At 43.5% G+C, this 14,714-nt stretch overlaps 3 protein-coding genes across 3 annotated transcripts in view; 1 reads left to right on the forward strand and 2 right to left on the reverse strand.

The window, feature by feature from the left end:
- Positions 1–26: 26 nt before the first annotated feature.
- LOC135937327 (BRISC complex subunit FAM175B-like) lies at positions 27–2,072 on the forward strand. Its single transcript, XM_065480480.1, has 8 exons — positions 27–174; positions 638–722; positions 787–890; positions 952–1,154; positions 1,209–1,316; positions 1,378–1,556; positions 1,623–1,681; positions 1,736–2,072. Exons 1-8 carry the CDS (start codon positions 91–93, stop codon positions 1,814–1,816), a joined length of 903 nt encoding a protein of 300 aa, XP_065336552.1. The 5' UTR covers positions 27–90; the 3' UTR covers positions 1,817–2,072.
- A 40-nt stretch (positions 2,073–2,112) lies between these two features.
- On the reverse strand, positions 2,113–8,568 carry mas (masquerade). Its single transcript, XM_065480457.1, has 12 exons — positions 8,409–8,568; positions 5,928–6,107; positions 5,741–5,836; positions 4,973–5,320; positions 4,673–4,916; positions 3,865–4,154; positions 3,525–3,803; positions 3,358–3,470; positions 3,144–3,301; positions 2,803–3,083; positions 2,593–2,747; positions 2,113–2,496 (listed from the first exon to the last, which is right to left on the reverse strand). The coding sequence occupies exons 1-12, from the start codon at positions 8,515–8,517 to the stop codon at positions 2,329–2,331; spliced, it is 2,421 nt and encodes an 806-aa protein (XP_065336529.1). The 5' UTR covers positions 8,518–8,568; the 3' UTR covers positions 2,113–2,328.
- Positions 8,569–10,725: 2,157 nt separating this feature from the next.
- Positions 10,726–14,714, reverse strand: part of LOC135937318 (serine proteinase stubble-like) — a 28,676-nt gene continuing 24,687 nt past the window's right edge. The window contains exons 4-11 of the mRNA XM_065480470.1: positions 14,007–14,353; positions 13,381–13,710; positions 13,124–13,212; positions 12,955–13,061; positions 12,607–12,717; positions 12,359–12,545; positions 11,537–11,662; positions 10,726–11,412 (exon numbers count right to left, since the gene is read on the reverse strand). Of these exons, the coding sequence (XP_065336542.1) occupies positions 11,248–11,412; positions 11,537–11,662; positions 12,359–12,545; positions 12,607–12,717; positions 12,955–13,061; positions 13,124–13,212; positions 13,381–13,710; positions 14,007–14,353 (1,462 nt within the window). The 3' untranslated portion in view covers positions 10,726–11,247. The remainder of the gene's footprint in view (positions 11,413–11,536; positions 11,663–12,358; positions 12,546–12,606; positions 12,718–12,954; positions 13,062–13,123; positions 13,213–13,380; positions 13,711–14,006; positions 14,354–14,714) is intronic.

A 14,714-nucleotide genomic window follows, 5' to 3' on the forward strand; every position in this document is an offset into this window, starting at 1 on the left:
AGGAGGAGAAATTCGGAATACTCCATTGGCTGTGGTTGGTGTTGTGATGAAAATAGCGCATTATTTAAAATTTATTGATAAAGAGGAAACATGGCGGAGCTGCCGTCTGTGGAAATTAATCGCACGTGCCTTTCCTTACTTTTCCGCGACAATGCGGCGAGCCTTGGGGATCAGGTATTACATTTCGAACATTGAATTAAAGTTCCATCGATGAGCATCGCAACTTAAAAGTGTTATGCTTTCTGAATCTATAAATCGTGACTAATACAAAATCAAAAGGTCACGTCGCTTGGAACGAGATTATGGAAAAGTCACTGTTTTCGCTGCAGAGTTACAGTTTTCGCCACCCCTACTTTAACATTTTACATGGGATTCTCATAAGAACTGGCGAGATGTGTAAGCCGGCAGAAATTGTAACTTTACCATGGAAAAGTTAATGTTCTCGCCTTTCAATGATATTAGTATAGGGATAACAGATTTGATGCGTGTAAACGGTAAAGTCGGCGAGAACTGTAGCTTTTCCATAACTAGCATCTCTTCAACAACTCTTTGTTTATAAACCTTATTATGTAATGGTCTCTACTACCTCATATCGTAAGGTGTATTTTTAGATAATCAATTAAAAACTGATTTTTAGGAAGGGTTCCTTATTGGAGAGATCGTTGAGCGAGTTAAAAAGATCAGCGATGCCGAGGAGAATGCTGGAAAAACAACTGTGATAAGTAAGCTGCCGATTGCTGTGAATTAGAACAGTGTTATTTTTTATCTTGTTTTCGAAAATTTCAGGAATTACGTCAACCTTTTCTCTCCCAAAACACTGCAAATTCTACAATGGAATCGGGAAAATCGACGTCGACGCTTTACAAGGCTTGTTGGGACCCTATAATAATGTAATAATACCGCCTCCAATTCATTAACCATGTCTGATAAAATTGCCCTATATATCTTCAGAAAATTGTTGGCTACTTTGACTTCAAGAGAAACATGCCACCTGAAGTGGAGGATGAAGTTACATTCATCCAAATGAATGTCCTCAAACAGTTGACCCTGCTAGCTGATCATACACCTTTCATTTTCATGCGTTTACGGCATAGACATGAAAGTAATGGCACGATCCTAAATGCCTATACATACTATACTATGGATCAGCAAGGGTAGGCCACACATTTTGTCAAATGCATCATTGATTCTAATTATTATCTGTTTAGGTCATTTATGCTTCTGTCCAGTAGCATTCCAAACCTTGGAGACACGTCCCATGATCGTTATGTTCAAAATACTGCTGTGCCCCTAGTCGACAAATGGATATCAAAGATGTTTGTTGCTAACCTCAAGTCTGTGAAAGTTGTTAAATTAACAAATTAAATGCTCTTTCAGGGGGAGACCCAAAACAGATCCAGAGTCGTTGCCTGTCGTGAAGGCACACAACGCGTTGATGGAGCAGCTCAAGCTGGCTGCAGAGGAGGCTTTTACTTTGGAAATGGATTATCAAGAGGTGGCCAAGTTGCTCAGCATAAAGGAAGAAAATTTGCGGGAAATCAAAATGACTCCAATTGGTGAGCTGAGATGCCTAGAAATGGCTGAAATTACATGCCAATTACAACAACGCCTCGTGATTTCAGCTAAGAATAACGCGGCTAATGAAGCTGTGCCATCCACAAGCAAAACCAGCACTGCAAGAGTTAATATTTGACTAAATGAAAATGTCGTAGCTGATTTTTTTGGTGTGTTGCAGTCCAGCTCGCAACCTCACCACTCAGAGTCACCTATGACTGGTGCAAGTCGGAGGAGATCAGTAATCGTGAGAAAAAGATGAGCCATGCGTTATGTCATCTATATGTTAAGGTCAGTTTTATCATCAAAGTTCCAACACCAATATATGTTAAAGATGTGGTTTAACCATGAATTCCTATTGAAAGTTCTCAGAAATAAATGTAAGTTTATATTATCCTATCTCAGTAGAACTCTGATGTTGATATGTAAAGAGGTAGAAAATCGAACAAAGCTTGACGAGTTGCATTCAACAATATTAAATGTTATGGAAATATCAGAATAAATTACTTTGCTATGAATGGACTGGTTTAACTGCGCATAATTCAAACCAATTGAGCGTCTTTTTGAATAAATTTTATTGATAAATGACATGATTATGGCCATGCAAAATGAAATTGTGACTGATACAATAATTAACACTTTATAATGAAGGATGATGCGACTTTGGGTCGATGGCTGCGAGTAGCACTATAAATTAGCAAAATTAATAACCAAGGGCAGGTACACATAACTATGATACTGTATCATCAAGCCCTCATGTAGTGAGCAAATTCCTTAAAGATTATTAACACTGATGATTTGATTGATCCATCCAATGAAGGCACTAACTTTTACATAAACACCTGGCACGTCTTGCCGGCCACAACCGAATCCCCAGGACACCAAGCCAGCCAACTCGTAGAATCCATCGTCTTGGCAAACCAAAGGTCCGCCGCCATCTCCCTGCGAAATAAATTGAAATTATTATGTAGAGCAATCTCAACATATTCAAATTTTCTTGAGGAGGGGGAAAAGGAGGTGTCAAAATCAAATGTTTACCTGACACGCGTCATTTCCTTCTTCGCCACCAGCACAGAAGCTGCTTGCGGGCAAGATGAAAATCTTTTCCGTGACTGCGTTGATTTTCCTCAAACACTCGGCATCGCTCACAATGGGAATTTCCGCCTCGCGTACCCGCAGAGGAATCGGACCCGCTGAAGTTAAACCGAGAGTTAATCCTGCTATTGGTGCTCCGTTTAAGTAAAATACCTTCTCCCATATATCCGTATCCGGTGACCGTGCACCTTTTGCCAGGTGGGTGTCCTGCACCCCTGGCTGGCAGACAAACGAGGCAGACGCCAGCTTCAGTCAGTTCGGCCTGTCCTTGCAACTTGAGCAGTGCGACGTCGTTGTCCAAGGTTTGCGAGTTGTGGTTGTGGTGGATGTAGGTGGTGGCCACCCTGAGCGTTTGGGCGCCGGGACTGCCGTACTTGCGGGTCAGGTCGTGGTCGCCCACCCTGACGTAAATAGCGTCGCCAGAACGAACAATACTGCGGGCGGAAAATTTATTAATCGTTTTCAGTTTTTTGGGATGTCTATAGTTCTCTTACTTTGTGACGCAGTGAGCCGCGGTCAAGACCCATTGTGTTCCAATGAGCGCACCTCCGCACAGGTACTGGTTCAAAGAGTTAATCAGCGCCACCTGCCAGCACCACTCGCCAGGGTCAGCATCGGCACCGCCAACCACCCTACTCTCTCTGTACGGGCCCTGAAGAATTATTTATTTTTTAGCACAAAGAGGATTGTCGCCTGCTCAGGACTTACAAAGGCAGTGCTGTTTGAGGCTCCTTCCCGCTGGGTGCCCTTCACGCCGCAAACGTACTTGCTGTACGACGGGGTTGGGCCAGGCTGCTGAACACTGTTGATGCTTGTTGTCGCTAGAAAAAAAATTTGTTTTAATCCACATTCGACAGCGATTCTTATATTCCTACTTTGAACCGGATACTTTTGTGACGGCTGGGGTTTGAGGCCCTGCTGCACGCTGGGGTGGTCGATTGGCGACGGCCTGTAGGGCTGGTAGAAAGTATTCAAGTCAGTGTCGTTGCGGTTCACGCCAGGGGGAGGAGGCAGGATCTGTTGCGAGCCTGCACCGTGGTGGTGATGGTGTTGCGGGTTCCTCTGCTCCAGCAGCTCTCTGATCAGGGATTTATGCGCGCAGCACTGCTGGCCAGATCGTTTGCACTTAAACAGGGTGGTCATTTCAGCATTTCCTATGGAAAGAAATGATGCGAAATTAATGCGAACGGAGTGATCCTCGCGGCATGTTCTCACTGAAGCAGGTGAATGACAAGTAGGGCACGATGCACGAGCCTGGGCACTCGGGCCGCGGGTCCTGCGAGGTGGTGGTCGGCGCCGCGGTCGTCGTCGTCGTCGTGGGGGCTTTGCTAGTCGAGCCTCCGTTGGCGAGCAGAGCAGCCAGCGGCGCCAGGCCTCCGAAAGCGCTGTCAAGCGATGAGAGTGTGTCCACCACTGAGCTCACCGCGTCCACGGCGCTGCTACCACTGCTCACCACCGGCTTGGGCGCTTGGGGTGGCGACTTGGTTGCGGGTGGAGGAGCAGAGCTGCAACAAAGGGTGGCGTTTTAATTATTTTGTATCGTCCTGTGTCTGCATCTTTCTTTTCTCAACGCCTTAACGGGAATATTATTAAGAGTCTAAGATTTTGCTTGGAGCTAATTGAGGCTAAACATGAAATATTTGAACTATATAAAATGGAAAAGATGAATTATCTGCAGCTAACACTGGCATGAATTTAGTTAGTTTGTACTGCTGATGAGACCTGCGGGGCAGTAACAGCGAATATGTGTTATCATTTTCTTTGCAATTAATTCACTTTGAGCCAACCATTCCTCATGGAGGTATAGCCATATCGGTAAATTCATTTATAGGAATAATTTTTTTCCATATAGCCAATTCACGTTAGGTGGAAAGAATTAAGGGGATTTTAATCACAATAAATATTGCTATTCGCATATCGAATTTGCAACTTTATGCAACCTGCATCACAGTTGTGTAAAGCTGATAACATATATTATGTATATATTTATATATGAACCTATTATGCACTTTCTTATTCTTACCCTCTAGTGTTGTCGCAACACACCGATCCTTGGGCGCAGTTGGATGTAGTTTGAATGATGACCGATGGTCTCTCGCAGAACGAAGACATGACGTTCAACAAACAAAAACCAGGGCATTTGGGAATCACAGGCTCTTGCCGGGTTGGTTTCGCGGAAGTCGAGGCGGGTTTTCCAGGGGTCACTGGCATTTTTTCTGTGGTCTGGGCTGGTCCAACGGGATTGTTAATACAACAACTGTCGTCGCCTGAAACGAAATCAAGTGTAATTTGACGTCTTTAAGAAATAGAAACGGCTGCTAACCAGGACAAGACGCCTCAGTATCGACGTCGTCGCAGAAGAGTGCGAAGAGGCCGCTGACGCATTCGCCTTTGCACGGTTTCCCGAACTGCGCGACTGAGGTGGGCACCGGGGTAGTTGTGGTTGTGGTCGTCGTCGTGGCCACGGCTGGCGCCGCGGTTGTTGGCAGGCGAGTCTTGTTCTGCCTGTCCATAATGATCAGCTCAGGAGGTGCCTTGTCCGGCGCGTACTTGTCCCTTGACACGCAGCAGCGCAGGCCAGTCTTGCACAAGTTTGAAATGTCGAGCACCGCCTCGCAGTAGTCTGCAATTCTTTCTGCCACGCACACTCCAGGACATTCTCCTTGGCTGTCTGATGTAAATTAAATTTAAATGAATTTTTACGTATACATAAAAATGTAAATTAATTTATTGTTATGATTTATGTTTTTAATAAGAGAATATAAAAATTAAAAATCTAATTTTTGGCATGTCTTTTGCACTGCCAGAAAGGGCACAGATCGTCAAGACTAAAAAATGTTGGTCTGACCCAAAAATGATATTCTATTTTTTTTAAATTCGTTTCCAAATATATAATTTCACCTCTTTCTCCAATTTTATTTCAACGCTTATCACCTGTAAACTTGTTTGAATTATTTTTAAAAGTTTTAGGAATAATTATATCCTAAATTATACGGCCAGGAAATTAAAAAATAATTCGAAAAATTCATTGGAAACGAGGGAGACTAACAAATTTTGAATGAACGAAAGTAATATTTTATTTTTCACTAACCAATGGTTTTATCCTCGTTCTTCGGTGGCTTTTTGCTCGTCGTTGTCGGCGCAGGTGTTGAGGATTTCGAGTTACTCGATGAGCTAATTTTGTCAACTGTAAAAGTCGAGTTTCTATTAGTTCAAAAATTTCAAAAGTAAAATCTTTCCTTTTTCCTTGTATTTTGAGGACAGTTGTAATTAGTTACCTGGAGCAGAGGCGGCTGAGGTGTTGTTTGCTGGGGGTGTATCGACACAGCATCGCATGGACGACGACGGACACTTGACGTCCTCCAGCACTTCTGAACATATGAGCGAAGCAAGAGCGTGCATGCACACTCCAGGGCAGTCTTTGCTGTTTGCTGTGCTTGTAATCGTTTCCAAAAGACCTGAGAAGGAAAAACTTTGTTACAGCATTCAGTTGACAGTTTGAATCGTATGATGAAAAAATAAAAAAAATTAAGGTAGACCTTGATTTAATCTACATGATCAGTTGAAATTGAGATTATTTAAATTTCGTAAAGGTTTTGTTAGACGTCTTAAATTGTTTATTTCTTGCTAATTGGAAAAACATTTGAGTAATTTTATTAACGGATGCATGTATTGTGCGTTCTCGTAAGGTTTGGAGCCTTTGCTTTGAGATGGTGCAATAATTGTTGGAAGTGCTACACGGACGCGGAATGCTTTTGACATTATCGTAAGAGGATACGCTGGCCAGAGAATTCAATTGCTGGCAAAATTGTCATTAGTAAAAAGGACAACAAATCCGCTTGCGTCATGCATTCGTGGCAAGAGAGAACGCCGTGTGCGCGAGTTACTTGGCGAAGGAAAATCCTGAATCTCGCGAACATGAATGAAGAATGCGTAGCTGCGTACACAACGGCCGGCAGGATCATTTTTTGCCATTCATTCCTCTTTTTTTTCAGCATCGGTTCCAAGACTGCCAAACACGTTTCAGACCCCAAACAACACGCGCTCCGGTCAAACCAATAAATTTTACACCTCGGTCGAGCGAATCGCGCGCAAGTCAACGAACGAAAAATGGACGAGGAGCAAGCAGAGGAGCTCTTTTTCGCACACAACGATAGGCATTTGGCAGGAAGCGTTTGGCGGTGCGGTTTCCAAATTACCCCGAGTCGTCACCCCGCTTGGCAAGCGTTGGTCCGAAAAAAGTGGCCAATTTTCTCATTTTTCTGTCTTAATGGGCCAATTGCGCAACAGGTCCGTGGTGCCTGACTCTTGGGTGTGTATTTTCTGAAGACTCGGCGTAGGGAGAGAGGGGAAGGGGCAAGGACACGGCGGGGTTGATGACCTGCAACAGGTGACTGCATTCCTGCCATGCCTAAAACACACTCACTCAAGTCCATCCGTCACTCGCCAAGTGGCCCCTGCATTAATTAGTATGCGATTGTTCTTGGCAGCAACGGTTTGCCATTTTCAATTTTTATCAGGCACGAGCACGCAACTCCTTATTGTGGCCGCCTGTGCATTCCTAGCCCATTTCTCATGCAAATCTGGGCGATCGGCCCAGCCCTTGGGCACACGCGTTCAGTCGGCGCCCCTCCAGCATTTAACATGCTTTTCTTGCCATCTCCGTAATTAATGAGAACTCCATTAACGATATATGCTACTTTTGGTCGTCGTGTGAATTTCAAAAATTTAATCTTGTAACACAGAAATACGGGAAATCTCAGATTTCAGCTTAAAATGAGCCAGAGGGAAGAGTCGATACTAAGCAGACAAAAATCAGGGCGCTTTAGCATAGGCAGCTGTTAGTGTGTCTTAATCGTAAAGTGTGACAATTAAATCAATCATAGTGTGTTTGTGTTGAGAGAGAATCAAGTTTGTGCTGATTTAACGCGGCCGTTTTTGTGCCCGCCGAGGAAACAATTGTAGTCAGTAGGACAAATAATCAAGTCTGAGTGAGCGAATTAAATAGAGTGCAGACCACAAGGGACACTGATCCAGTGACAACAACAGACGCGAAACACATTGAAAATGCACGCTCTTCGCAGCAGCAGCCGCCGCCGCACTCGCCGATCACGTGCATGCGTCCATCGTTTTTCCACCCCAGTTAACAACTATATGGTGGTTCGAAATAGGCTTTTTATTTCCTTCTGAAAAGGCTGGCTTATTTCTAAACCGTTTTTCTCAGACAGTCGAGAGCCGTGTGAAAATGTCCGATTTATTAAATTCGACGCAGCGTGTTAATTGAATTCTGAACGTTCCCATTACACAAGCAAAGGTTCTAGTGGCTAATTGAGGAGCAGAATTTTGCTCATAATCAGTTGACGCGTCTTGAATTGATTCTCGCGTGTCATTATGCTAATGTTACGGTCTTTCCTCGACTGGCTCTCGCGGCAGCTCATCTAAACACATACATGCACACACACCGCCTGGGTACCGTACACAAATTATTATTATTGTATGGCAGTCTATACATGGTCGATGCATTACAGTTACTCATAGCAGAGGTGCGATCGCTCCAGCGCTGTCGCAAAGGAAGAAATAACATTCTCGATGTTTACATTGGCGGTTAAAACCGAGCTGTTTACTTGATTCGTTTTAAATCAAATCAATGTCACCGTCGTTTTCAAACGATGTCCAAACAATGTGATGTAAAAAACACAGTATTTCCCTTTTCAAAAGAGGATAAGCGATTATAACTGATACGCAGCAGAATATTTTACCTGAAAAGAAGCTCGACGTGAGCGACTCTTCGTCATCCTGCGCCCTGGCTAGGGTGGCCACCACCAGCAGCAAACCAATTAAACACTTCCACAAGCCGACCAGGTCCATGTCGGCTGCCGGCAAGGTCTGCACTGAGAGGGTCTCGTGGCGACTCGCTCGTCCTCAGGAGGGGGCAGGAACCGTTGGCCAGTGACGTCACACCCGGGTAGGTACCTTTTATACCTGCCGAACGTCATCTCTGGCTTAATCGAGCACTGCCAGAGTTGCATAACACATATAGGACCGACTTAAATGCCTTTGTGGCCCGCTTCCAGGGGTGGTCAGCACTGACCCGGGTCACGCACGAACGCGCTGACTCAAAGACCGCAATTCCCGGAATTTATCGCGTAGCTTTTTATACGACAGGCAATTACGGGGAAATTAAAATTCTTTATCCGCAGAAAACGTAAAATTTCAAGGGCGAATGAATTACATGAAAGGTGTGCTATAGAAATTTTTATTTTGCAATAGTGAAAATGAATTTATTGTCAAACGTAACAATTGGGATCCGCTTACTTTTAATTGCAATAGAATGAAATTCAAAAAATAGGTCTTGAAACGGCATTGTCTCAGTCTCTGAATGTATGACAGTGTAACAGGATTTTAGAGTCACTTGCACTTCCCTCTTTGGTCGCACCTAAATTAGACAAACAACGTGAATTGTGAATGCATTATGAATCACAGCAGGACAGGAAAGTGAATCATATTGCGCAGCCATCTCCCTACTTACTCGCGAGGTTTACGAGGATGTGTGTCAAAAGGTTAATCGATCATTATTTGAATTTCTATTGCGTCGCATATTTGCAAATTTCTAACAACTTTCATTGTTTATTATATATTTGGAAAATGTGTGTTTTTTAAAATTAAATTCAAGTTAAGTTCAATATAATAGTAGAATTATTTGCCTCAACGTGAGGTTACTTCAGTTCGGAACGAAATTCCTCGACTTAACGTATTCGACTGTCAACATACTTTTTGACACGTCGGAGCTAAAACGTCTTATAACACATGTAACCTGCCTGTGAGAGAGACGGCCGCAAAGCAGGTATTCATTTCAGTCGAACCGTCCGACCAACAGACCGACCGCCGAAACGAGTAAATTTTAGCAGAGCAAATTTTTTCGTCGCCGCTCTCCGCAGCCAAACATAGTGCTGAGGTTTGTTTGTCACCTGTTTGTATCTTCTGTCACGCAGGTGTGTGTGTGGTACAGAGTGAGAGAGATGACGAAGAGGAGAGGCGAAGAGATGTGACCAAGGCCAATGACCCCCTCGCAAAGGCAGAGCGCCGATGAATTAACGGTCCCGTTAATCCGCTCAAAGTCACTTTCCTTAGGAGATGATATGAATTACCATTTCAAAAACTTCTCCTTTCTGGCGTTTACTTTTAATCCACACCCTTTTGAGCCGGCCGCGTGGCATTTGATTGCCCACTTGGCACAGCCTCCGGCCTCTGCGCACTGGCTTGGCGTCCGTCATTACTCTCCCATCTGCGCTGAACCAGCTCGAATTGTTGTGCTCTGCTAAATGCTCTCAATCGTTCACTGCCATCCTAGGCAGTAAACCAATTACTTTTCTGAATTAGCTTGAAATAAAAATTATGTTTAATGATATCTTTGCCCGCGTGCACACGTGCGTATTGCGAAGCAGGCGAGGACAATAGCACTGGCGCGAGCACAACAATGAGTTCTATTTTGGGAGAAATGAACCGTTACATTTGCACATTTTGCTCTTTTTCTCATCTTCATCCTTGTGGAAATCCCCCTCCTCGTGCTCAATGAAGGCGAATCCTAATTTGCAATCAAGTCAGCAGTGCTTGCACTTATTTCCTGCGCACTCTTGAGGTTTTCGCGAGATAAATAATAAACTCGTCGCGAGTGAGCGCCGCCGCTCACACACCACACACGCATAAAAAGACATGCCCTCAACCTTCAACCTTGACAAGGTGATTTGAGCCTCCTACGTGTACCAACATCAGATTAACGGCAGATGGGTTACCGTGTGCACTAGAAGCAAACAGGTGTCTGTTGCCACAATTTGTTTGGAGAGAGGCGTCGTTGTGTTTTTCTCTGATGATGTGTTCGTCTCCTTTGAAACAGGCAGCTCGGCAACTCGCTTAGCACCGACGACGACGTGGTTGCAGACTTTGCAGTATCATCGTTCCCATCTGCGAGTCGCAGATATTTTAGTAATTTCATTTTATTTCAATTTGTTCTTGATTTACATTTTGATCTGAAAGGGGCTCGACATCTTTTCTTGTTTAACAGAAAGTAAAATCAAATTAATTTTCAATAGAACTTTATTTGACAGGGCACTTACTCTCTTTTATAAGTTTGTTCAATTCATATCGTAGTATTGCTCAACTAATTTTAGGATGTTGATACGTCTCATTTGCTAGAAATATAACAAAAATAGTGTTTGGAAGACTCAATGACGGATAAAATTTGAATGCGTCGCAACAAAAAAATCCAAATAATATTTCAACAACTCGTCTTTTTGCACACTCAACTTATAATAAAAACTGGAAACGCATACGAATAATTTTTATCACAGTGACACTTAAAATGAGGCTTAAATATGTACATGAATAGCACTTTCATCAGCGACGAGCGTTCGCACTTTTAACATAAAAAGCGCCGCCCCGAAGTTGGTTCACTTTCAGCGTCTTGCTTGACTCCTCGGACTGGTTGAACACGGATTCTTCATTTACAAATAGATAACATTAATCTGGTTGATTGATTCACAGTCGGGTTGATTTTAAGTTATGTATCTCTCACTCGAGGGCTTTAGTGTCTGGCGAAAATCACGACTGAGTCACTTGCTCCATTATCCAGTCGACGAATTTCGATATCCGAGTGCACACGCCAGGCAGGTTGTTCTCCGCACACCCGATGCCCCAGCTGATGATGCCAGCTAGGAAGTAGTTGCCGTCTTTGCCCCGCACTTGAAGGGGGCCCCCGGAGTCACCCTAACAGAAAAAAATCAAAATTAGAAAATACAAAATGTATGATTTGTGGATTCACGCATTCATAGGCAAACTGCTTGGCACCAATGCTACGCGGAATGCATAACTTTCTTTTTGAATCTCTCACCTGACAAGAATCACGGCCACCGGTTTCATATCCAGCGCAGAGGAATATCTCTGGAATGTGCTCGTGTCTGCCGGCTCGCAAGAACATAGACTTGCACTTCTCGTTGCTTACAATAGGCACTGACACCTGAAAAGTGGATTTTTTGGTAATATCGTTTTTTAAAATAGAAATAGTCACGCAATCAAAATCACTAATTTGAAATCAATAATAAAATGAAACAAATATACGGCGCCACTCTGCTCCAGTGGACTGAGGTGAGCGGCTATGTAAGATTAAAATGATTTCATTTAAAAATCGGAGTAGCTAAATTTCGTAATTTTTAATTGTTAAATTTCTTGTGTGTTAATATTTTTCTGAATACAACGTGTTTTTTTTTGCTATAACTAACATTTTATTATTTTTGCCTGGACATGGAGCAAAAAAATCAAAATTAAAATCGAAACTTTAAATTATTAATTGGCAATCACAAAATTAGCATTGGCTGTGTGCGACTCGACTATCTCTTGATTTTTTCACTTTTTCTAATTAACAATGTATATGATTCAGTTATATTAGTTATTAATTTAAAAACTAAAACGGTCCCCCGTTTACATCTAGGTGGTTGTATTGAAAAAAATATATGTGCCTCTACTGTTGCAATCGACAAGCAAATATATTAAATTTTGTGTATTTAACTCTTCCGTGCATTGATTAGGTAAGAGTTTATCTACAAGAAAGGTTCGTAAAGAAGGCAACAGTTACCCTCAACTATGCAACCATTTTATAGTTATTCAAAAGTTTTAAATGATTAAACGTTAAAAATTAAATTAAAAGAATAGTAACCTCTTGGAGAATTGAGGGCAAGGTGCCTCCCTCGCTAAGCCTGCCCCAGCCGGTGACGGTGGCTGTCTCGCCGACCAGGAGGTCGTCTGTCGCCGGCAGACAAATGGGCGCGATGTGCGGCGCGAACTCGAGAGGCCGGTCGAGCTGCACCAGGGCCAGGTCGTACTCGTACGTGAAGAAGTTGTACCTGTGTGGCGGCGGGCAAGTTTGATTTATCGAAAACGGTTACAATTAAGGGGGAGACTCACTTCGGGTGGACAACTTTCCTAGTGACGCTGCGCTCCTCGTGGTTGAACGGCTCGTTGGATGAGGAAAAGTCGTACTCGCCGACTCTGATTCTTATCTGCGACGTCAGCAAGCTGCAATCAGTCAATTTGTCAGCCATTAATTTTTCGGCACGCAAAACAATCACTTTCTAGTTTATTGGGACATGAGAAGCTGCGTGGCATTGTTGCCGGCACCGATCTCGCCGGCCGATTAATTGCCCGCGCCGCCCATTGTTTCCTTTTAGCCGCCGATTTAATCTCATTTTTCACGTGAAGTGACCACCCAGCAGCACTTCTCCGAGGCTCCCAAGCGAAATGTGGGGTACTTACTCGTCCACACAGTGGCCCGCTGTCGCGATCCAGTTTTCGTTGATGATCGCTCCACCGCATCTGTGCGTGCTCGAAAAGCCAAAGAAAGACGTTCTTCGAACTGACACCTGAAAGCGGAATCCGGAATTGAAATAAAACTGGAAATTTGGAAGGGAACAATTCAAGTCACCTGCCACGGCCATCTACCGAAATCAGACGTCCTGCCACCGACAATCCGCATTTCAGGTCGCGGAGGAATCAAAGGAGGCTTTCCGCATTCTGCAATTGATTGAGTAAAATACAACTTTAGCCAAATTATCCCTATATTAAAAATATTTAATATTTTAATTTCTAATATATAAAATGTTTATTCTCTGGTAGTTGATTTCAAATCAATTCTCTAGATTTATTAGTCAAACTTAAGCTCCACCTAATAAATATTCTAACCTATTCTAGCACGAACTGGAACATTCGTTGCATTTGCTCTTATGGTAGTTGAACCTTCGGTAGATGAAGCGGGCAAGTGAGGGGTTGAAGTTAGGTACGGCGATTGAAAATGTGGTGGTGGTCTAGTTGGATTGGGGGAACTTGTAGCAGGCCTGGGCGTAGTAGTTGTAGTGGTGGTGGTCGTAGTGGTGGTGGTGGTGGTAGTGGTGCTTGTGGTTGTGGTCGGCGTGGGCCGTTTTGTGGTCAGTGCGGTCGTTGCGGTCGTTGTTGACGCAGGTCGAAAAGGTTTCTTTGTCAAACCGGAAATAGGTCTCTGACTAAATATTGAACCTGGAAAAAAGAAGAGATCACATATATGAATTAAAAATTTAAACTAATAAAATATATTAACTTTTTAATAGGTATTTAAATGTGATTTGGCGAGTATTGCGAAAAATGAGTGTCGTGCAAGAAAAAATACACAAAGAAAAGCTTAAAAATGGTAAAATCTTAAAACTGTCATGATGTAAGAGTTGTATGCCTAGTGAGTTTATTTTTTCTAAATAAGTATTTAATTCATCGGTTCAGACTACACAAACCATATTGTCACAGTCTAATATTTTTTAAAGACCGATGAAAAAACCTACCTTGGATCAGGTCCGGTGGTCGTGGTCTAAAAGGAGATGTCCAAGTGGACGGTTTTGGTCTGGTGACGAAGGCTGGCTCCGTCGGTGTTGGGTACTTGGAGATACCGAGCGTGCTAACTTTATCCTTTGAAGGAGTCGAGTACGAAGGATATTTGGTGGTCTGGGTGGTTGGGGCGGGTGGAAACTTAGTAGTGTGTGCTAATGGGTATTTGGTGGTGTGGGGCGAGTAATTGTTTTCTGGCGGCGTGTAGTCCACGAAGTTTTCGCTGTTGATGTCTGCGGTGTAGCTCGGCGTAGCAGTGGTCGCTGGAGGAGTCTTGAATGGCTTCTTGGTGACGGGCCTGGAGCTGAAGGAAATAAAATTTAAAATGTTGCAGGCATAAGACTTCGGATTCAAAGCGCGAAGAGAGCGTCTGATCTTGTTGTACAAATTGTGTGACACGATAACAAGCAAAAATGGCAAGATTTCAAATCGGCCGCGGGAAAGATCTTATCAAAAAACGAGATCAGGTTCATGAAAAGTAGTTGACATTTGGCCAGGCCTGACTGGCAGTTCAAATCGTGTGTGCCTCCTCGCGCTTTCTCATGCCAATGCAGCAGCGCGTACAATAATAGAGAGACGCCGGCCGGTTTGCCGGGGAATGCATTTATTAACAAGATTGGCTCATTCTTGCGCGTATAATTAGGATACACCAAAGTGACATACTT

Source organism: Cloeon dipterum, chromosome 1 (assembly GCF_949628265.1).
Source record: "Cloeon dipterum chromosome 1, ieCloDipt1.1, whole genome shotgun sequence".
Classification (NCBI taxonomy): domain Eukaryota; kingdom Metazoa; phylum Arthropoda; class Insecta; order Ephemeroptera; family Baetidae; genus Cloeon; species Cloeon dipterum.